The sequence below is a fragment of the Nerophis lumbriciformis genome, linkage group LG11 (assembly GCF_033978685.3).
Source record: "Nerophis lumbriciformis linkage group LG11, RoL_Nlum_v2.1, whole genome shotgun sequence".
Taxonomy (NCBI): Eukaryota; Metazoa; Chordata; class Actinopteri; order Syngnathiformes; family Syngnathidae; genus Nerophis; species Nerophis lumbriciformis.
Window position 1 is genome coordinate 27,568,165 of NC_084558.2, and position 23,953 is coordinate 27,592,117.

Consider the following 23,953-nt stretch of genomic DNA (forward strand, 5'->3'; position numbering starts at 1 on the left):
AGATTGATATCATTATATCTATATTATCAGAGAGTTACACAATAATTTAATTTAATTTAAAAGAGCGCGTGCCGTGACCCGGATTCAAACCGGGTTGCTGCGGCCACAACGCAGAGTACTAACCACTATACGATCACGGCTGGGAAGCACTGCATGGAAATTCAAATAGGCCCATCAACAAACAAGCACAGAGTCCATAATTACCCTTACCATTCTTGGAAATAGAGTCACAGATGAGATTTTATTTAAGACTAAATCTGTTACATATGTAATGATAATTCATGCCTGAAAAATAAACATAGGTGCAGGAAGACATTATATACATATACATGCATGAATGGTAATGATGGGAAAAATAGTGTGTAAATTCACAATGTATTATTATTATTTTTTTTTTAATCATCCGTTAGTAATACAGTGTATGTACAGCAGGTAGAGCAATTGCACCATTCTCAGCACTTCCGGGAACTCGTCCATAAGTGTTTCTTATGGTGAAAGTCTAACCGGAAGCGTTGCTCGCAATGCGACAACAACGGTTACTTTAACATTCGAGCGGGTAAACCTGGAGCCGTTGACAGCTTCACACTCTTCAGTTGTTGGTTGTCGTCCAAGCACTGTTGCCTCCCGAATGGCCGCGGGGCTTGCCCACTCGTCGCCGTGAATGGAATTAGCAGCAATCAGTGAGGATGTTTGACTAATTCCAGGTAAGTTTTATTCGTTGTCACACTCTGCGAGGATCAAATTCCTTTTTCTGTCCACATTGATAAAAATAGAGGGCAAGTAAGGGTTCTCAACTGTGGAATAACTTCAGTAAAGTGTTGCTTTCACTGCGTATAAATTGGTATGGCATTTTTATAAATGTTTTAAACTTTTTTTAAAAATGGCTTACTCTACAGAAAGTGTTGTTTCAGTGTGTCAATGTGTTACTTAAAAACATTTCATAGAAAAAAAAAATCATTGATCGAGCTTACTCATAACAATACAAACTAATCCACGTCCATGTGCTTTCTCTCCATTATCTCAATTTAAAACAGCAGACTGGCCGTAAAATATGAAGCCAAACTCGTTTGTTAATGCTTTTGGGCTGTTGAAAAAAAGTATCCTGCACATGCACTTATTGTTGTTTTCAATTGGTGGTTTTGCGTCAAATGTGTTCCTTAATGAAATACAAGCCCACAAAATCTCTTATATTTCTGTTTGATTTCTATGTTACATCTGTTTTTTGTTAAGGGTCAGTGTTTTGATCTTGCCAGTTTTACAAACCTGGTGGGGGCTGGTGTGTTTAATAGGAAACTAGTGATTTAAAGTGTGTGTTTCCATGACACAGTCGGTCGGAGGCCGGAATGGCTAGAAGAGAAGCAGTGTTTGAAGTTTAAAGAGACAAATAATGACACCTAGACAAAAAAGGCTGAGCAAGTGGAGGGAACGGTGATAAAATAGGGAACTTGAGTTAAGTTGCCTGTGCCTGCAACTAATTCAAGTCAGATGTTTGGCTCAAATGGTGCCGCTATAGCTGTCCTCAGTGCAAAGTAGTCAGAGAAGATACAGTCGAACACTGTATTTTCTTGTATTTTGAAATAATTAGTCTCGAAATCATGGAAATAAGATTAGTCCGTTCCAGAGTCAAATTGAGGCTATTAAAACCATATGATCTGTACAGGCAGCATTAAAAGTAGCATTTGGGCAACTGTTATATAAGTGTGGAAATAAAGTTAACCGCTATTGTAAAAAAAAACATAAAACGCAAAGGTGTAACTTTCATGGCAGATTTCTAATGGTAGTGCAAGTGTAAAAGGAAGTTCAACACTGTGAAGACTAGGGATGATGTTTGATAAGAAATTATCGAGTTCGAGCCTATTATCGAATCCTCTTATCGAATCAATTCCTTATCGATTCTCTTATCGAGTCCAGATAGGTTGTTGTATATGGAAAAAAACACACAATATTTGGTTTAACAAATCACTTCACATTCTCTACTGCACGCTTCTATAGTATTACCATATCTGAGTTATTGTGCAGAAATGTGGGGAAATAACTACAAATGTGCGCTACATTCGTTAACCGTGTTACAGAAAAAAATAATTAGACTGATACATAATGTTGGATATAGAGAACATACAGCTAATAATTGGACGGTATTATGAAAACAAACAAAAACCAAAACACTCCAATTGAAGCTTGCTAAACTGAGATCCTGTAGTTGCAATCCCAGAAAGAGTTTTTAAAAAATGTAAGGGCACAACTGGAATAGATCCTCTTTTGAAGTCTTTTAATATGTGCTGAGCTGAGTACTCATGTTGGTTCCAACTTTCAAAGAGTGCGCTTGACCATACTGTTTTGAAAGATCTACTGCAAAAATGCTAGTCAAAGATCGTATACATGACAGAAACGCTGCTATTTAAAGGATATACTACAAAAGTGCTAGTCAAAGATCCTCAATGCAACCAGAAGACTGCTTTTTTAGGGATTTGGTTAAAAAATGCTATAGCCTGAAACCCTAAGAATGATAGGACACTGCTGTTTTTAAGGTTCTACTACAAAAATACCAGTCAAAGATCTGCAATGTGAATGGAACATTGCTGTTTTTAAGGACCTTACTACAAAAAGGCTTTCAGAAGATCTTCAGTATGACTGGAACATTACTATTTTTAAGGGCCTATTACACAAATGCTAGTTATATATCGTCAGTATGACTGTAACATTGCTATTTTTAAGGACCTACTAGAAAAATGCTAGTCAGTGATTCTCAATATGACTGAAATCTTGCTGTTTTAAGGTCTTACTACAAAAATGCTAGTTATACATCGTCAGTATGACTGTAACATTGCTGTTTTTAAGGACTTACTAGAAAAATGCTAGTCAAATATCCTCAATATGACTGCAACATTGCTGTTTTTAAGGACTTACCACAAAAAGTCATGCAGCAGACCCTAAATATGACTGGAACATTGACGTTTTAATGACCTACTACAAAAATGCCAGTTAAATATCCTCAATATGACTGGAACATTGCTGTTTTTAAGGACTTACTACAAAAAGGCTTGCAGCAGATCCTAAGTATCACTGGAACATTGATGTTTTTATTGACCTACTACAAAAATGTTAGTTAAATATCCTCAATATAACTGTAACATCGCTGTTTTAAGGACCTACTACACAAATGCTAGTCAAAGATTGCCAATATAACAGAATTGTTTCTGTTTTAAAAGACCTACTACAAAAATGCAAGACAAAGTAAAACATGTGCCTTTTAAAATGACTAAAGTTTTGTGTCATTACTGTAACCTGTATTTTTTTTTACAAAATTAAACAACTGAAGGAACATCCTCTAAGTCTGGGGATTCCATATTTTTATCCAAGGCTAGTATATTTTAATTTTCCTGAGGGAACTCTCCTGAAGGAATCAATAAAGTACTATCTATCTATGTCCTGGAGTTCATGTGCAGGAAGTTACACAAAGATATAAGAGTGTGTGTCACCAGCATGTGGTGACTGCGCTGGCTTTTAATTGGTTGCTGCTGTGAACTACACGCCCCACCCAATTCTTTGTAGTCCATATCCACACAATTCAGGAAGCTTTTAGTGAGTCACGTTTTGTCATCACACACGCACACGATTCATGGTGATCTTTAAAGGTCCATGTTGGGATGCAGTGAATGTTTCCATACCTCATTACATGATGTGTTGTTTTCAGAGTGTGCAATGGCAGAACTACCGTCTGGACTGTTGGAAGCATGCGTGGTGGTTGGAGCCTCCAACGATAAGCTCCGAGATGTATACCAGGTACTAATACTGTAGATCCACATCAGCTATGAACACCATCATCGTTTTATGCCTCGCACAGGAATACATTTGATTTATAACCAAATTGTGAATTATTGCTAAAACACTCCTGAAAGGTATTCCATATAAACAGGAGTACTCTGCTGTTTTTAATTGTATTTGCAAAAACATTTTGAAAAAGCCTACACATTGCAGGAGAGCTTTGGTGTTTTAAGAATCTAGAATCTAGAAGAACAAGTCAAAGACATTCTTTATAACAGGAGTGCTCTGCTGTGTTTAAGGATCTACTTCAAAAAACACTAGTCAAATATATTCTTATTAACAGGTGTCTTTTGCTATTTTTAGGAATCTACTAAAAAGGCACAATTTAAAGGTCTTATATATGACAGGCAATCTTTGTTCTTTTTAGTAATTTACTGCAAAAACAAGTGAAAGAATCTATAAATAGCAGGGAGAGTTGTGCTGTTTTTAGAAATCTACTCCAGAAAAACAAGGCAAATATGTTCTATATAACGGGTGATCTGCTGTTTTTAAGGCTCTCCTGCAAACACACTAGTCAAAGCTATTCTCACAAGAAGAGTCCTCTGCTCTTTTTATGAATTTACTTTAAAAACACTAGTTAAATACCTTTATATATGACAGGATCGCTTTGCTGTTTATAGTAATTTACTGCAAAAACACAAGTCAAAGATCGCCAATAACAGGAGTATTCTGCTGTTTTTAGGAATCTACTGAAAAAAAATAGTCAGAGGTGAGCAAAATGTCCAAAACTCACCCAGAAAAGACGCACAGGAAGGTGGGGAAGAAAAGTAGAAAAGAAGCCACAAGTCCCAGGAGAGCCAAAGTGCTTATAAATATGGCAGGAGAAATTTGCAGTTTTTAGAAATCTACGGCAAAAACACTACCGTAGTCACATGTCTTATATATGCAGGAATGTTTTTCATTATTTTTTAAACATAAATTTTTGCGTCAAAGTAACACTTCTGTGTTTTTTCAATGAACTATAAAAAAAATAGGATCAAAGAAATTGTGTTGAATGCTCGCCTCAGCCGCAGGTACTCGCTGTTCCTCATGCCTAAACGCTGCACTGAATTGCAGGACAGGGAGACTATCAGGGGTGCCGAAACAAGCTCCCTAACTAGCATAGTTAGTATCATTTAGCTATCTTAATTGTAGGCGCCTGCGTGCGGTCTCCGACATTGATGGCTTTCTACTTTGCTGCTAATCATATCTGGATGATTACAATCCGAACACCGATAGTTCCGAAGCAGTTGTAATTCTAGAGCATGGGTGTCAAACTCACGGTGGGCCAAATTTGTAATTTCACTTGGCCCTTGAGGCGATATCAAATTAACACTAGAGCTGGCCTGCCGATTATATTCAGCGGCAGTGCCGCGGTAACACCGCATTCACCGCTAATTCTCATACTTGCCAACCCTCCTGGGAGACTCTCAAATTTCAGTGCCCCTCCCAAAAATCGTCACGTCCACTTTTCACCCAGTCCAGCAAATGCTGGCCCAGTCACATAATATGTGCAGCTTCAGCACGCACACACACGTGAATGCAATTCATACTTGGCCAACAGCGATACAGGTTACACTGACGGTGCCCGTATAAATAACTTTAACACTGTTAGAAATATGCGCCACACTGTGAATCCACACCAAACAAGAATGACAAACACATTTTGGGAGAACATCCGCACAGTAACACAACATAAACACAACAAAACAAATACCCAGAATCCCATGCAGCCCTACCCTAACTCTTCCGGGCTGCAATATACACCCCTTGCTACCTCCAAACCCCGCTCCCCCAACCCCGCCCGCCTCAACCGACGCTCGGGGGGGGGGGGGGGGAATTCACAGAGGGGAGCATAATTCTAACAGTCTTAAAATTATTTATACGGGCACCATCAGTGTAACCTGTATCGCTGTTGGCCAAGTATGCATTGCATTTGTGTGTGTGCGTGCTGACGTCGCACATATTTTGTGATCGGGCCGGCACGTTGTTGGAATGGATGAAAAACAGACGTGACGACAGCTCGTGGAGGACGATAAACGCAGTGCCTTTAAAGCACGCCCCAAGACTGTGGTCCGGGTGGACTACGAGGTATAATGACTGATGAACAAACAACTTCGTTCGATAATGAAAGATGCCTCAGCTCTAAGCCTGAGCCCTGACATTAATGAACTAGCATCCAAGAAAAGATGGCAGGTATCTGGCTTGGGCACATCAGATTAGATCAGTGTGTTGCAAACTGAGCAGTTTAAAGTCCTGAATGGTTGGTTTATTCATTGTTATTTTATTTTCTAATTTATTAGCCTGTGGAAAAAGTTAATGTTGATATTTACCTCAGAAGGCTGCAAATAGAAAAGAGGCATTAAATTTTTATTTAAATTGTATTTGATATGCCATTGATATTTTTTAATTTATATTATTATTATTTGAAACTCGATTTTGCATGTCACTATAAAGTTATACAAGCCTTGCTTGTTCAATATTCAATGCAAAACTTGTTTGGGTCCCTGTTAAAAGGTTAATTTGTTCAACCTTGGCCCGCGACTTTGTTCAGTTTTAAATTTTGGCCCACTCTGTATTAGAGTTTGACACCCCTGTTCTAGAGCATTTATTAGTAGCCAGCGAGAAGGTATATTTTTGACGTGACTGATGTAAACAGAGGTCACAACACAGAAAGTACAGTACATTACCCGAGTGGGCATGGCTGCAGGATATAGTTGTCAAATGGCAAACATTTTTTGCATGCATTTTATAGAATTTTACATTACATTTTAAATGATAATAATGTTAGTAAATTATCTACTTAGAAGAACTAAAAATTATTTGGTACATTACATGGGACATGTAAGTGTCAAAAAGAAAACCAAAAGAGGTTGGTAAATGAGAATAAATCAAAAGGTAAAATATAGTGTAGAAGTGCACCCAATTGCAGGAAATGTAGTCTTAAATTTTCAAATTTTTCTTTTGGGGCGTGCGTGGCAGCATTTAGTGGTGATAGAAATGTTCCTCTTTTCTTAGTCAGTTTTCCTTCTTTTTTCTTTTCTCAAAAGGTGCTCACATGCCTGTATATGACAAGAGAGCTTTGTTGTTTTTAGAAATCTACTGCAAAAATACTAGTCAAGGATACTCTGTAACATGAGTGCTCTGCAGTTTTTAAAGATCTACTGTAAAAAAAAACGCCTGTCAATCATGCTCTTTATAACATGAGTCCTCAGCTCTTTTTAGGAATCTAGTGTACTGTAATAACAATAGTTAAAGGTCGTAATATATCACAGGCGATCTTTGTTCTTTTTAAAAATTTACTGCAAAAACAAGCGAAATAACCTATAATTAGCATGGAGAGTTGTGCTGACTAGGACCCTACTGCAGAAGAACAAGGCAAATGCGGTATGTTCTATATAACAGGGGTGATCCGCTATATTTAAGGATCTTGTGCAAAACACTAGTCAAATATGTTCTATATAACAGGAGCACTCTGCTGTTTTTCAATCAATCGATCAATCAATCAATTCCTTTATTGTCATTGTCATAAAAACACTTAAGTCATACATGTCAACGAGATTTTGTTTGAGCTTTGTCCAGCGGCATAGAAACTGCATTGAAGTGCAGGTTGACCATAGTTTACAGTTTAGCATTGTCAGGAAGATGGCGAATAGAGGGGCGTGGGGGTATTATGACCATGACTATAAAGTAATTGATTGATTGATTGATTTTAAGGATATGTTGTGAAACAAAGTTTCTTTATAACATTAGTCCTCAGCTCTTCTGAGGAATCTACTGTCATAACACTAGTTAAAGGTCTTAAAATATGACAAGTGATCTTTGTTCTTTTTAGTAATTTACCTAAACAACAAGTAAAGGAGCCTATTAAGAGTGGGAGCGTTGTGCTGTTTTTTGTAATCTACTGCAGAAGAACAAGGCAAATGTGTTCCATAAGGGGTGATTTGCTATATTTAAAAGATTTTGTGCTAAACACTAGTCAAATATGTTCTATATAGCAGGAGTACTCTGCTGTTTTTAAGGATTTACTGCAAACACACAAGTTAACTATATTCTCATAACAGGAGTTCTCCTGCTCTTTTTAGGAATTTACTGTAAAAACACTGGCCAAATATATTTGTCTGGAGAGCTTTGCTGTTTTTAGGAATATTACTGCAAAAACATAAGTACCGGTAAACAATATGTTTTAATGACGGGAGAGCTTTGCTGTTTTTTAGGAATCTAGTGCAGAAGCACTAGTCCGAGATAATCTATATTTCTCTGAGAAACAACTTCCTGTACAGTGGACATTTGTTTTTTGGGTGTATTTATTTTCTCAGAGTTACTAGGTCCAGAGGAAAAAATGTCTTGTTATGCAAAACCAAAATGTCCCCTGGAGAGGACACTGGTGCTGCTGTTTTTAGAAAACATAATGCAAAAACACTAGTTAAAGATCCTATAAATGACAGGAGCACTCTGCTGTTTACCACAATAAATAGCAGACATGGCATCTGTAAAGCTGAATCATTTGTACAAATACATGCCTGACCCTCAATTCTCTGCAGCTTCTTCAGCAAAAAAAGTTTGTGGAACTGCCTCTACTGGATGCAGAAGTACTGCAGGTCCACATCCCACCTTTTGTCTCCAAGGACACCAGTTCCAGTCAGGCCATCGGTCCGGCATTTAGCCGTGTGCAGAGGAGGAGGAGCTTCATCAAGAAGGTATGTTTTATTGTTTTTCTTATTATTAAGATCTTTTATCAAAACTTGTCTGATCTTATAGAAGAGGCGAGATCGCGCTCCAGACCCTGTACATAACGGGGAAGCCGCCAATAATTCTGAGTTGTCCTCGGCAACAGAGGACATCAGCGTCCCGAAGGACCTGGACCTCATCGCTTTGCCACAGCTTTGTTTTCCAGGTAATCAGGATTTGATGTCTCTATGCTAACCGGATGTGATAGATTTCGGTTTATGATGGATTTCTTGATTAGGTGGTCTGCAGTTGGTAAATGAGCACAAAGAAGACGTTTATCACTTCCTAGTTTTTACCGACCTCTTCGGGAACCGCACTCATGGCGTTGTAGCGCAGTACCACAGATCTGTACAGGTAGATACCCTGTATTATAAGATTAATTGTGTTGTTGTTGTTGATGATGTTAATGCAATTTTTTTTGCGTAGTCCTGTCAGGAAGGTGCTAACCACAACGGACATCGGTGGAATGCATCAAAGTCTCGACTTTTTACGTCGTTTGCTGTGTGTGTCATCTCCAAGTTCCCTTACTACAACGCCTTGAGAGACTGCTTGTCATGGTAATTCATTATATAAAATATATTAGTTATTTTATTTATTTTTAGGAATCTACTCCAAAAAGGTTAGTCACAGAGGCTCTATACTGAAAAAGTACACTTTTGCTCGGTTAAAATGCTATTAAAATCCTCTGTATGTCGGGAGTGCTTCTCTATTTTTAACCACTTAACTGATAAAACTTACATGACAGTGCTTTGCTGTTTTTATGACTCAACTGCAAGCACACTGGTGAAAGATCTTCTATATGACGGGAGGGCTTTGCTACTTTAAAAAGATCTATGTCAAATATGCTGACTAAAAGATCTAAATCAGGGAATCTTAACCCTTTTTAAATTGTAGGTACATTTTTAGGTAAATGCACGCATCCCCGCCAGGGTCAGCGCCCGGGGGCATGTATTGGGGCCCAACTTATTCACTACAAAGGGGGCCAGGGCCCACTCAAATATTAACACTGAATTTATAATCTTACTGTAATCGTATTAAATTAACCTTAGGCTTATGTCAAGCAGATTGAAGAAATAAGTACTAATCAAATAATCGAAGAAAAATAAATGTACATACAATTATGTTGTGCTAAAATAATTTAACTAAATTGATAATAATTGTTACTTAACTAAACGGCCAATACATTTAAGTGCACATGAAAATACTGCTTTACCACTTTAGTTATAATTTTTGCGCTTAAGAATCTTCTCTATGACTTTAGCTCCAGACGTCTTCTGTTTGTTTGATGTTGTCATTGCTGCCACAAGTGGTGGAAAAGTGTTTTACAACTGAGTACTGCTGCGGTCCATACAGACCACAACTGAGAAACAAATATTTTCTGGCGACACTATTCTGAATGACATATCTTTGGTACTGTTTTTAGGAATCTGTTGCAAAAATGTATGGACTGAGCTTGTGGGCTGCTTTGGTGGTCATCTCGGGGTTGTACAGCAGTTGAAATATTGGTATCACTAGTCTTAGAGGTTGTTTATTCAGTTGTTTAATTTGGTAGATAATAGCAGATAACACACATGACACAAAACTATAGTCCTTTCAAATGGCAACTTTCTTTCATGTAGAAGCACTGAAAGAAATCAAGAACTTACATTGTGATAGTCAGTAACAGTTTAATTTTTAGAGCAGAGTGAAAAAAATAATGGAATCACTCAATTCAGAGGAAACATTATGGAATCAGGAAAACAAACATACAAATAAAACACTCCAACACACCACTAGTAGTTTGTTGCACACCTCTGGCTTTTATAACAGCTTGTAGTCTGTAAGGTTAGGACTTAATGAGTGACAACCAGTACTCTTCATCAGTCTTGCGCCTACTTTTTTTGATTGCTGTTGTCAGATCAACTTTGCAGGTTGGAGTCTTGTCATGGACCATTTTCTTACATTTCCACCACAGATTTTTAATTGGATTGAGATCCTGACTATTTTCAGATCTTGACTTTGACCTTATACATTCTACATTTGTACTTCAAGGAAAGATTTGACAGTTTTTGCTCTATGGCAAGCTGCATTATCATCATTCCCAAACATCCTTTCGATTGATGGTATAAGAAAAGTGTTCAGAATGTCAATGTAAACTTGTGTATTTATTAAAGCTGTAATTATAGCCATATCCCCAATACAATTAACTGACATGCAGTCCCATATCATCAATGACCGTGGAAATGTGCATGTTTTCTTCAGGCAGTCGTCTTCATAAATCTCATTGGAACGGCACTAAACAAAAGTTCCATCATCAGTATTGTCCAATGCAGATTCGCGATACATCCCTGAATATGACTTTTATCCAGTCTTCTATAGTCCATGATTGAGTTTCTTTAGCCCTTGTTTTTTTTGTATAGGTGTAACTTGTAACGTTTCAGGGGAGAAGAAGACGGCACTCAGGCAGGAATGCTGTTTAGCCGTTGGCGTATTTATTCTAGATATAGCGATGAGCGTGTAATTAAATAACAAGTTGGGTGCAAGACTATGTGAGGCGTTTACAATGAGAGTGTTACCAGCAGGTGTTGAAGGTGTATGTTGAGAAGCGTACGGAAGTCCAAAGGGGGCAAGGCTGGCTCGGTTGTCCGTGAGCAAGCGAGATGTCGGGGGTAGGAGAGAAGCGTCCGAGTTCGTAAGCAGGCGAGGGGTCGAGATCCGGGAAGGCAGTAAGAGATCCAGTGGAGGTCCGGGGAGACAAGACACACAGCTTGTGACGAATACTGCAGGACGAGGGAAAAAAACACAGCACAATGAGCACAGAGGTGGGTGGACACAGAGAGCAAAAATGGTCATCAAGAAGGAGCTAGATACGTTTAGAAGCTTACTGTGCGATACAGATGGCTATGTTCCGGCACTGAGATGCAAAGCGTGCTGGCTTATGAACCGTGGAGTCTCATCAACGTCTGGTGTGTTGATTTCTGAATGAGCGCAGCTGTGCAGAGGCGTAGCCCCGGCTGGAGAGGCGCACGCAGGGATACGCCCAGAGACACGCACAGCAGAGCGCGCTGAGGGACGCACAGCGGCATGCGTTCGAGCCGTGACAATACTGATAGCTTTCGTTTAGCTTTTCTGTATTTAAATCCAATTTACTTCAGGCGCATTCTTATAGTTCTGTCACAGACGGTGACTCCAGTCTGTTCTAAATGTGTTTTGCTGTACTTTTTCTGTAATGCTTTAAGTTTTCTGTCCAGACACTTTGGTGTTTTCTTTGGTCTACCAGTATGCTTGCCTTTTACAACCTTCCCATGTTATTTGTACTTTGTCCTGATTTTAGGCACTGCTGACTGTGAACAACATTTTTTGCAATATTGTGCGATGATTTACATTTTTGAAGAAGTTTGATAACCCCCTCCTTTGTTTCAATTGACATCTTTCGTGTTGGTGCCATGATTCATGTCAATCCACCTGGTGCAACAGCTCTCCAAGCTCTCCAATCGGTCTCCTTTTTAACTGCAGACCAATGAACAGATTTAGTTTCTTGCAGGCGTTAGCTTTGGAAAGGAAATTTAACAGGGGATTCCATAATTAATTCCTCAGAATTGAGTAATTCCATAATGTTTTCATTCTGACTGACTACGTCAATTTATTTTTTGATTTCTTTTAGTATTTCTTAAAGCTAGAAAATTTCCATTTGAAATGACTATAGGTGTGTGTCATGTTTGTTATCGACTTTTTTCTACAAAATTAAACAACTGAATGAACATCCTCCAAGTCTGGTGATTCTATAATTTTTGCCAGAGGTTGTACTTGGCCCACAGGCTGCCAGATGAACAAGATACTCCATAACAAAATGTACATTTTTGACACACTGATGCAGACAAATTGATGCATTTTTTTGTCTTGTTTTTTTCAGTCTGCTTGTCCAGTTGCGCCCTGCGAGACATATTGACTTTGAGGAGACAATGAAAGAGTTTTCTGCCAAGTTGTCCTTGGTTCCTATACCCCCTTCTGGACAGCTCCACATGGTCAGAAAGCTTTTAATAATATCGTTATACTCTTTTTACTCAAACTTAGTCATGTTTGTTTGTGTGTCAGTCCTTTAGCCTTCGCCCCCTGCTGGTGGTCCTTCCATCTAGGGAGGACCAGGACAGTCCCATTATTGACATCAACCTGCACCTGCCTTTCCTCTGTTTCTCTCATGCAGCACTCCTGCAGGTAACACATTGCTGAAACACTCCTAGACATTTGACTCAATTACACAAAAGATGGCAAAACACCCCTGTGAAAAGTTCACAAACATGGCCGCTGTTTGTTTACGTAGAACTTATGATATTGTGCCGTTTAAACACAACCTTTCTTCTTTTAGATCTTGTCCTGCCTCCTCCATGAACAGCGGCTGGTCCTCTTCTCGTGTGATTGGGCCAAACTCACCCTGGTTGCAGAGTGTCTCCTGCTCTATCTGCAGGTCGGTATTGCCGACCATCTTTGCGCCTCTTTCTCCTATCTCTGTAGACCGTCTTTTCCTGTCCTTTGCAGCCTCTTACTTGGCAGCAGCCCTATGTTCCTGTACTGGCTCGAGGAATGCTGGACTTCCTGATGGCGCCAACCGCCTTCCTGATGGGCTGCCACATTAGTCATTTTGAAGAGGTGGCTGCAGTGAGTACATACATTTCTTGCTGTGTTTTGCCATTGATAAAATAAAATTTAAAAAACAACAAAAAACTCCTTCCATACAGAATATCTTACACTCACATTTTTTAGAAGAATATTAAAACAGTGTTGTATTAAAAACAGCTGTGTCCTTCATACATAAGATTTAACCAACAAGTGTTTTTGCAGTAGGTTCCCAAAAAGAGCAGAGGACTCCTGTTATGAAAAAATGTCTTTAACTAGTGTTTTTGCAGTTCTGTAGTTTCTTAAAGACAGCAGTGTCGGAGTATAAAGAACAATTTTTGACCAGTGTTTTTTCACTAGATTACAAAATAGATAAAGACCCTTGCTGTACAGATAAGCTTGCACTAGCATTTTTGTAGAAGGTTCTTAAAAATATTAGTGTTTCGGTATAAAGAGTATTTTAGAATTTTTTTTTTAACTGGATTCCAAATAACCACAAAAACTCCAGCCGTATAGGTGATTTTGCGCAGGCATTTTTTTGTTGAAGTTTGTTGAAAACCTGCTGGGCTCCTTCATATATAAGATCCAACAGACAAGAGTTTTTACATTAGATTCCCAAAAAAAGCAGAGGACTCCTGTTATGAAAAATTTCTTTTACCAGTGTTTTTGCAGTTCTGTAGTTTCTTAAAAACAGCAATTTTTGAATAGTGTTTTTTACTAGATTCCAAAAAAAGAGAAAAAAACCTGCTACATAGATGAACTTGCACTAGCATTTTTGTAGAAGATTCTTAAAAACAGCAGTGTCGTAGTATAAAAATAAATTTTTGACCAGAGATTTTTCATTACATTACAAAAAAAGAGAAAAAAACCCTGCTATTTAGATGAGTTTGCACTAGAGCGGTATAAGAGCATTTTTGAAATTTTTTTACTTGATTCCAAAAAAACGCAAAAACTCCTGCCGTATAGGTGATTTTGCACAAGTATTTTTTGTAGAAGTTTGTTAAAAACAGCTGCTCTCCTTCATATATAATATCCAACTGACAGTTTTTTTTGCAGTAGGATCCCAAAAAGAACAGAGGACTCATGTTATGAAAAATCTATTTTACTAGTGTTTTTGCTGTTCTGTAGTTTCTTAAAAACAGCAGTGTCCAGGTATAAAAAACTTATTTCACTAGTGTTTTTAATATATTCCAAAAAACAGCAAAACACACCTGCCATGTAGATGATTTTCTTGTGGTCGATCATTAAAAACAGCAGGCCTCCTTTGAAGATATTTGATGAGTGTGTTTCCAGTGGGTCATTAAAAATAGCAGTCTCTGGGTTTAAAGAGGATCCTTGATTAATAGTTTACCTAGATTAAAAACAAGAGCAAAAAAAACTGCCATTAAGAAAATCTTACACTAGTGTTTTTGCATTAGATCCTTTAAAAAGCAATGTCTGGGTATATAGAGGATCTTTGAATTTTTTTCCCCAATAAATTCCAAAAAAACAGCAAAACCCTGCCATGTGGATGATTTTACGCTGGCATTTTTGTAATAGATTCTTAAAACAGCAGCCCTCCTTTTTAAATAGAAAATCTCTGACTGGTGTTTTTGCAGTGGGTCCTTTAAAAATTGCAGTCTCTGGGTATAAAGAAGATACTTGACTAGTGTGTTTCAGTAGATTCCAAAAAACAGCAAAAAAAACTGACATGGAGATGATTTTACACTAGCATTTTTGTTGTAGATCCTTAAAAACAGCAGCCCGCCTTCATATTAAAGATGCTTGATGAGTGTTTTTGCAGTGGGTCATTAAAAATAGCAGCTCATTACTAAAAACAAAAGCCCCAATGATGTACAGTAAATACTGTAGGACCTTTTACAACCTTTTGCCACAAAGGCATAAAAACACCAAAGCACCCTTGTTGTACATTATAGATTATTTTTGACTATTGCTTTTGCATTACATTAGACCTTTAAAATAACTAAGTGTTTCTGCCATACAGACGATCTTTGACAAGCGTTTTTCATGTAGCACTTCAGCCTGGTGTGTTGTGTCTGACTCTTTGAATCCAGGAGACAGAGGACCTCATCCTGATCAATATTGACGATGGCTTTATTCAGTCATCCTTGGCCGAAGTCATCGACCTACCCACAATTCCTGTTTCTGCAGCTGAGTGTTTTATTTCAAGGTAACCCAGCAATTGTGCGTCTCTTTTGTTACGAGTTGAAAGGGATTTTAAAATGCCTGTTTGTGGTTGTTCAGAGCTGAGTCTCTCCAGTTCCACTACGACTTGGAGCTGTGCCACTTGGGATCTGGCACGGACGCCAATGTCTTGCGATGTCAACGGCGAGACTGGCAGCGACGGCTCAACAAGCAAATACAAAACATCTTTTTGGAGCTGGTGGTCAACATCTTCAGGCATGTATACAGTGGACTTGCCAAAAACACAATGAATACTTTTTACCACTGCCGTGATGCATTTTAATGGACAGGGTGGATTATTTGTATTTTATATATACAGTCGTCCCTCGTTAATTGCTCTTAATTGGTTCCAGACATGACCGCGATAAAAATCAATTTCTGCCAAGTAGTAATCATTAATTAGAAATAAATTATTTTAATAGCTAGTGCATAAAAAAACCTGGAGTAAATAAGTTTTTCAACATTATGAAACACATCTAGACATGAAAAAAACACCCTTTAATCACCTTTAGACTCTCTTATTCTAATATAGTAATACTGCCTGAGGCTGAGCCAATCAGTGGCCCTGCTACTTAAAGGGGAACTGCACTTTTTTTGGAATCATTCACAATCTTTATGTAAAACAAGAACATATGTTTTTATTTTTATTGTCCCTTGGCACATAGGGATTCGAAGTTAGCGGCTTCATTTCATCGTAGATTTTTTTAAAGCCTATTCCATTTTTTTTGCCTAAATTAAGCATTTTCAATGATAAAAAAGACTAAATGAACTAAATATAACAATACTACAGAAGTATTGGTCACTATATAAATACCAGACCACTTTGAGGTCTCCATATCGTGGCTAATGATTGGCTCAGCTTCAGGCAGCATTACCATACTGACTGTTTGTTTTGTTTCGTATCAAGAGGTCTTTCATAATGTTTAAAAAAAAAAAAAACATTTATAAGGTTGTAAACAAGTTTTTCATGCTCTAGCTATGAAAGTAGTCGATTTATAATTAATAATTCCTACTTTGCGGGCATTCATTTACCAAAGTCATGCCCAGAAACAATTAGCATTACCATATTTTGATTTAGCGTGCAAAAAAAGCAGTGAACATGTTCAGATATGTGCAAGTTTCAGTGCTTAAATGGGATCTTAAAATATGTATGTACTGGTACAGTGTTTGCTGTTTATTACTTTTTACCTATGGATGTTTATATAAAACTGTGGGTACACAATGTGTCCTATTTTGTGCAAATGTCTAAAATATACGGGTGCATGTAAAAAAAAACATCATTGATAATATATACAAATAAATAAACTGTCTTCCATTAGGGGTGTCCAGGACTTTTTAAACCATGAGCACCGAGTTTTTAACAGTGAGGAGTTCTTAAGAACTAGGGAGCCATCAGACCAGCTCTTTTACAAAAAGGTACACATATAACACACGAATATAAAATGTGTACACCTAAAAAGCACCATGTCCAACCTCTCCGTCATCTGTCACCCCACGCCCCTTTTTATTTCTCTGCCCTGAAGGTTTTAGAAACTCACATCTTCCACTCATTCTTGAGAGACAGGCTCAACAGGAAACAGGACAGCTTCAGCCGCATGGAGCAGAACACGCGTAACCTCGCGCACAGGTAATGCTGTAATGTCATCAGCACGTGACAAACAATGAGGGGGGATACAATTACACACTGTATGTAGAGTGACTATAGCTTCTAAAACAGCAGGACATTTGTGCAAAACCTCAATTTAGTTTCATATTTTGGACAATATTAGTTTAGTGTAGGACAGTGGTCACCCTACTTACTGTTTATACTAAAGAAAATAAGCAATATGACATGTAAATGAGTGTAACATGCAAATGCTTCAGTGTCCTGTTAAAAATAGCAAACTGTTCCTGCAGGAACCGGGCAGTGACAGATTCGCCCCGGCGCCCCCCCATGTCCGAGCTGACCAGGAACGGCTACAGCAGCTACACCAGCCCAGACAACAGGCTGAGCAAGCGTCTGGGAGCCAGCATGCCCAACCTGGACCAGTCGGCCCATGAAACCATGGCGACGATCAGCCCCGTGAGGCCGGCCTCGCTAAGGAAGATGACCCCTGACATTGGTGCGTCGACTACATCAGTTTGGATTTTTCTTAAAGTAAACTTTTCCCCCCGTCCCCATTCTAGGGTTGAAGTTTCCTCAAAAAGCAGTGAAGGTTTTCCGCCTGCCAGAGTTCCCCCCTCCTTTGGCATATCATTACGTCCAGAACTATTATTCAGAAATGGTGGCAAGCCTGGGCAGGGCTATCAGCGCCACACCTCCTGATGAATCTGCTCTCCTGGCCAGGTATTGACACAATCAGTTATTAACCTAAGCGCATGCTTGATGCATGCTCTCTGTCCAGGTATCACTACCTTCGGGCTTTGGTAAACACGGTGTCAAACAAACGCCTGGACGCATTGGAAGACTTCCAGAGTCTTTATAAGACCGACTCGGACATCTTTCCATTACAGATGGTTAAGTCGCTGGTGGACGCTCTTCCAGAAGCTGAACGTTTGCAGGTTAGTGTGCATGGATGCTGTTTTGTACTTCTTAGGAGACAATACTATAAAGATTATGACTTAAGAGTAGTCATTGTACAGCTTATTTAGCAGTACAGTATATACTGTTTTTACTATCCTCTGAAGGTGACTCAACAGCCATTGTCTAGCTGGCAACATAAGTGAAAATCATGGTGGTGCACGAGTGCTACTGGCATTGGGAAGCTGCGGTTCAGTGTAATCTTGATTTACAAACCACCTCATTGTACGAAATTTCCACAGACCGAATAAAAATATGCTTTGGTGTACGAACCTTGTTTAAGTGGCTCGCAGTGCAGCCACTTTGTGCCCGGTAGCACATCTATTGTTGGCTGATCACTCTCCAGTGCTCATTCAGTCAGCAGAGCAGTTGTGTCATTAGCTATTGTGCTAATTGCTACTTTGTGTGCGCTTTATAAGTGTTTTGTACAAAATTGTTCTAGCTTTTTAGTTTTTTTTGTAGTTTCTTAGCTCAATATGCATCCAAAGAAAGCAATGGCAAGTAATATGTCGTTTGAAACATTCAGAAAGTATCTATAGCAGGGGTCAGGAACCTTTTTGGCTGAGAGAGCCATGAAAGCCAAATATTTAAAAATTTATTTCCGTGAGAGCCATATAATATTTTTTATCACTGAATACAACTAAATGCGTGTATTTTTCAGTAAGACCAACATTTTTAGAGTATAATGAGTTTCTTATTATTTATAATAACATTGTTATTCTGAAGCTAACCAATAATAAATTAAATACTTTTTACCATTAATGCGACTTCTTGAACAGGTGCGGTAGAAAACGGATGGATGGATTGAAATGCATGAGAATGTTTTATATTTTGAACGTTATTTTTAACACTGTAATAACCAGCGGAATTCTTCATTACTTATCGTGTTAAGCAATGTCAGCTAAGATTTATCTGAGAGCCAGATGCAGTCATCAAAAGAGCCACATCTGGCTCTAGAGCCATAGGTTCCCTACCCCTGATCTATAGCATTGTCAACACTGACTTATCCCTTACTCCTCTCCCTTCCGCTGCATGCAAAGAACATTTAACCGATACTTTTTTATTTGTAATCATTGTAGCAACCCGGCTGTTAAGGTTAAGAAGTTTTGTTATTTTAAACTGAGTGCACCACAAGGCTAGTGACCATTGTTCGGAATAACGGCATTATATAATAACTTTTGCTAGTAACGCATACTCTAAATAATATTTTAACGTACATTGCAACTGGGGCCGGCTCTACGTAGGGGCAAGAGGGGCAGAGCCCCCTCAAATAAATGTCTTGCCCCTCAAATCAAAATGTTTGAAGTTGAGAAAGTACATTTTGATATACGGTACCCACAAAATGTATGTATGAAAAGTTGACAAAATTATCTGCAATAACAGAGATATCCGCTGAAAAAGGGACATGCCACAACATTTGTATATCATCTTCCCTTTTTTCTTTACTTCACTTGTGTCAGGCTCTGCTAGTTCGCGTGCGCACACAGACACACACACCCCTACCCTCAGCCTGCAGTAAACCTCCGTCGACGAATTAAAAACGAGACTAAAACTTGTCAGAAACAAAATCCAATCATATTTAATTTTGTTTTGTAAATGGGTGGGACAAGTTTTGAAATATATCCAATCACAGTTCCTTAACAGCGTACAATATGAGAGAGGGTGAGAGTTAGCGACGAAGGTGGGCCAATCAGATGCTTTTCCTTCTGAGATGAGATAGCTGAAAGTTCCACCGGCGGCATCAGCGCCAAAACAAAAGTGTGGATTCAACATGCTCTATCTACATCATAATATGTGAATCCCTGGGATAAAGTGAAGAAGACACATTTTATTTTTTATGATGCTATCAGCAGGCGAGACATCGATTGGGACATCAACACAACTGTAAGTTAAAGTTACTGTAAAGCTGTATTTGCTGCTTCAGGTGTTCTGTTGAAATGAGCTGTTTCGTCAAAAAGAGCTATCAGTTGGTATTCCTGTTTAAATGGTGAGGAAAACAAACATGTAGGCTACCATTACTTGCGTCAATGTGGACTTCCTCACGCTGAAAGTGTCCACATGCTTACTGGTCAGAGAACACAATTAAATTAATATAATTTAGAAGAACAGGGGTAACTCATGACTCCTTGTTAGTTAGTTGGTACAGTAAAACACAAGTTGGAAAAAAACATTACTATGTCTAGAGCAGGGTTGTTCGGTATACCGGTACTAATAAAGTACCGCGATACTAATTGATTGAAATCGGTACTATACTACCTTTGAAAAGTACCGGTACCGTTCTTTCATCTAAGTGGCGGTGACTATAGAGCAGAGGTGCGTGATGTTGAGTGTGTCAAAATGCACACACAAAGTGCATACAAGCAATAACATCGTGGTGGGGAAGAATGGCAAAAAACGACAATTCTACTAGTTAATAAAGAGGGTGGTGAATCGCAATATGGAGATATTTTGGCTTCAAAACCAACGGTAAAGGTGCCGCTTTAAACAAGGAAGCGCCGCTCTTCATGTGTTGCTTTAAAACACGCCTTGCCAAATGTGGCGACTAGTATTACTACCTTTGCTTCAAACTTAGGTAAACATTTATATAATAAGCATTCAGATCTGCACAAGGAGTTATAAAGAGTGACAGGTAATAATGTAGTTGTTACACCTGTCCTGCTATTCGCTCCGGTGCAGACCGTAGTAGAGGAGCACAGGGGAGACGTTCTTCAGTTCACTTTACCCTACAATGGGTCTGCTAAGATCCGCTTTCCGGTCAGAATTCGAGACCGCCGATTTGTGACAATCTGGTGCTTTATTATTAGTTTTGCAGGACACAACCAAACCCATTCATCACTTTACTGCGCAGTGCTTTTGCTCCTCTCTCTCTGTACTCGCCCACTCACTCACTGACATCACTCAGTCAACACGTTGACATTCTCGCAAACACACATACTGTACGCTACTCTCATAAGTTAACGGCTCCTCTGTTGTGCACATGTAGATACAAAATATGTACAGTAGATACGTAGACGCACACACAGCTGCTTGGCTTGATGCCAAATATTAGCGGAGTTAAGACCGCCCATCTAACGGCAACTAGTGCAAATAAAAAGACTGAATTTGGTAACAAATTGCTACAATTTGTGTTTTATCTTTAACAGATGTGTGTTTTACCTGCTACATGGATTATCTGGGTACATTTATCCATAGTTTTGTTTTTAGTACTAACTAATAATTTTATTTTCTTAAAGCACATACCAGGATTGGCAACCATAAATCATGAATCATTTAATATAATGTAAATAATGCTTTTATTATATTCTAACCTAATCTTAGATTATGGCAGACTATATGTAATATGGAAAATTGTAAATTGTTCTTTGAGTGCAACAAGAAAAACACAATGTGTTTAATGCCCTTTAATTTATATTTCAACCTTCTAAAATTGTTCTCTGAGTGCAATAGGAAACATATGTTTATTGTATTGCAAGATTTTCTGTTAAAATTAAGCCAAAATTGACACTTTTTTTGTAGTTCCCTTTATTTGGAAAAGTATCGATATACATTTTGGTACCGGTACCAAATTATTGGTATCGGGACAACCCTAGTCTAGAGGGTAGACAGTGTTGTTAAGTTTGTCTATGAGAATGAGTGTAGAATACAGAAACTTTGAGGCATGATGCAGCTGACCTGATGATAAACTAGTTTGAGAATAATGTTTTTGTTTTATTCATAAGACTACTGTACTTTCTAGTTTTGTAAACATCAACTATTGTGTGTGAAGTCCTATAGGTTAATTTCAGTATAAGAATTAGGCCATTACGTTAAGATAAATGTTTTGATAGTTTATAAAATGTGGATGAAGAATACTTTATTGTATTTATTTTACTTTTATTAGGGACAAGCAGTAGAAAATAGATGGATGGATGGATTATCTCGCTGATGTTACACGTCATTTGGCAACAGTCACCGCCTTTTAAAGGCACGCACTCACACCCTGTTTTCATGAAATGTCTTTCAACTGCATATGCCAAATCTTTTATTTAAGTAAGGCAATAATTTATTTCCCAAGTAATGAATTACATTTGTCAAAGAGTCATTCCGTTACTAATTAAATTACTTTATTATTTTTTTGGAAAAGTATTACGTAAATATGATTAATTACTTTTTAAATGTAATTTTCCAAACAGTGCTGGTGACGGTCTGTGTGCGGGTCAGCAGGGCGGCGGAAAAATGAGGACGGTTCAGCTAGTATTTGTTTTGACTTTGTTATTAAATAGAAAATTAGTCCATCATCTCCTTGTTATGTTTGTTTAATATAATGTACAGTATTGTATAGCACTTTATATTGTATTGAAAGTGTACAAACTTTTACTAAAATATGGATTTTGTTGAGGCTGAAACGCATTATTCATGTTTAAATAGTTTCTGATGGAGAAATTTGCTTCAATATACAACATTTTCTATTTATGAACCCTGTCCAAGAACTGATTAAATTTGTAAATCATGATTTCACTATATATCCAAATTGCCTTTTTAAAGTAGCGTCTTTTGATAAAAATGTTCATCACTCATTTTTGTGACTGCACATCGCAGGCTGACAGACGACCAGAACTGAAGCGCCTCATCAGCCGAGTCAAGCGGGACCAAGAGCGGGAGCTGGAGCGGCATGGCAAAGGGCTGGAGGAAGGTGCCATAAAACGCTTCCAGCTGCCGAAAAAATACATGCAGCTGGACGAGTTTGTGAAATGCGTGCAGGAGTCGGGGATTGTAAAAGACCAGGGGACCATTCATAGGCTTTTTGATGCGCTCACTGTTGGTAAGTCCATAAAATATCTTCTTCTACAAACTCTTAAGGTCTTTCAGGCTCACTGCACACTCATTTTGCCAAACATTTCTACTTCAGGTTAATTATTTGCCCACATTCTTGAAGATAGGGGGTCTTTATGTGGGTCCTGTGGATGCCATGGTGATCACGCATGATGAAAACAGTCAATTATATAATAACAGGCTTACTTCAGGTGATTGTTTCAATTGTTTACTTTACAGAACACAAGTTCCAAAGAAAAAAAAAGCTGCTACTGGTGCAGTAACCGGGCAGCATTCCTGTGACTTATTAGCAAGAAGGCAAGAAGAAGAGATAAGCAGGAAAGAGATGTGGAGAGTGTCAATATTTGTCTAGTGCCAGCTGAAGAGGGAATGACTCAGCCCCCAAAAAATTATGATTATAGTTGTATACTTACTTCTGAAATTCTTAACTTCGATAATGATTAGGAGTGCATGAAAGAATGAAAAGAAAAAAAAATTAATTAATGCTTTCATTATTTCATGCTTTATTTAATTATTTCATCATTTAATCACTTATTTCACAATTTAATTATTTAATTATTTCATGTTATATTAAATTATTTCACAATTTAATATTTTTTTCAATGATTGGATTCATTATTTATTTCATAATTTAATTATTTATTTAAAGATTTAAGTAATCAATGACGTATTAGTTATTTAAAGATATATTTATTTATTACATTTTGTCCGATTTGGCCATTGTCTGTGTGCACTTTATGAATTATTTCTGCCGAACTACCAATTAGGTGGTAAAATCGTGAAATACTTGAAAAATGAAATAATAAAATCAATAATTGATTAAATAATTCAATAGAAAAAAACTATTTTGTGTATTTAATTCTAATTTAATTCCCATTATGATTAATTTGTGACATATTTAAGTAATTATTTAAAGATGTATTTAATTTTGTCCCATTTGGCCCTCCATTCTCTTTGATCACATGCTCATGCACTAATAAGTGTATTGCACAACACGGCAGCGTCAGAGCCAATAATAGCGGTGAGGAAAATACTGCAAAGCCAGCATTAAATCAGCTAATGAGTTCATTGTAAACAACAATAAGTATGAGTTTCACACCAGCAGCTGCGTAGCAACATTTTAAAGTGCATATAGATATTGATAAAAGCTGCATGTTGCTAGCCACTTATTGAAGTTATCACATTCTGTGTATGCTAATGTTTCTGCATACACTTTGATGAAATATCCACCTTGCAAGTATTACAAGTTGCCCTGTTGTTATCATTTCT

The 23,953-nt window shown here is 38.0% G+C and overlaps 1 protein-coding gene across 2 annotated transcripts in view; it reads left to right on the forward strand.

The window, feature by feature from the left end:
• The first annotated feature begins 499 nt into the window (after window positions 1-499).
• Window positions 500-23,953, forward strand: part of dennd3a (DENN/MADD domain containing 3a) — a 36,402-nt gene continuing 12,948 nt past the window's right edge. Inside the window, exons 1-18 of one of the 2 annotated variants that reach the window (XR_009815897.2) lie at window positions 500-704; window positions 3,695-3,783; window positions 8,349-8,504; window positions 8,566-8,701; window positions 8,774-8,889; window positions 8,962-9,092; window positions 12,428-12,539; window positions 12,610-12,729; window positions 12,881-12,979; window positions 13,051-13,170; window positions 15,183-15,298; window positions 15,373-15,528; window positions 16,632-16,728; window positions 16,836-16,939; window positions 17,209-17,414; window positions 17,479-17,638; window positions 17,697-17,853; window positions 22,451-22,673. Coding sequence is in view for 1 of the 2 variants with exons in the window: in XM_061966969.2 (XP_061822953.1) it covers window positions 3,703-3,783; window positions 8,349-8,504; window positions 8,566-8,701; window positions 8,774-8,889; window positions 8,962-9,092; window positions 12,428-12,539; window positions 12,610-12,729; window positions 12,881-12,979; window positions 13,051-13,170; window positions 15,183-15,298; window positions 15,373-15,528; window positions 16,632-16,728; window positions 16,836-16,939; window positions 17,209-17,414; window positions 17,479-17,638; window positions 17,697-17,853; window positions 22,451-22,673 (2,290 nt within the window). In the remaining variant the exon portion in view is untranslated. The remainder of the gene's footprint in view (window positions 705-3,694; window positions 3,784-8,348; window positions 8,505-8,565; window positions 8,702-8,773; window positions 8,890-8,961; window positions 9,093-12,427; window positions 12,540-12,609; window positions 12,730-12,880; window positions 12,980-13,050; window positions 13,171-15,182; window positions 15,299-15,372; window positions 15,529-16,631; window positions 16,729-16,835; window positions 16,940-17,208; window positions 17,415-17,478; window positions 17,639-17,696; window positions 17,854-22,450; window positions 22,674-23,953) is intronic. The other variant, XM_061966969.2, reaches the window with a different exon arrangement.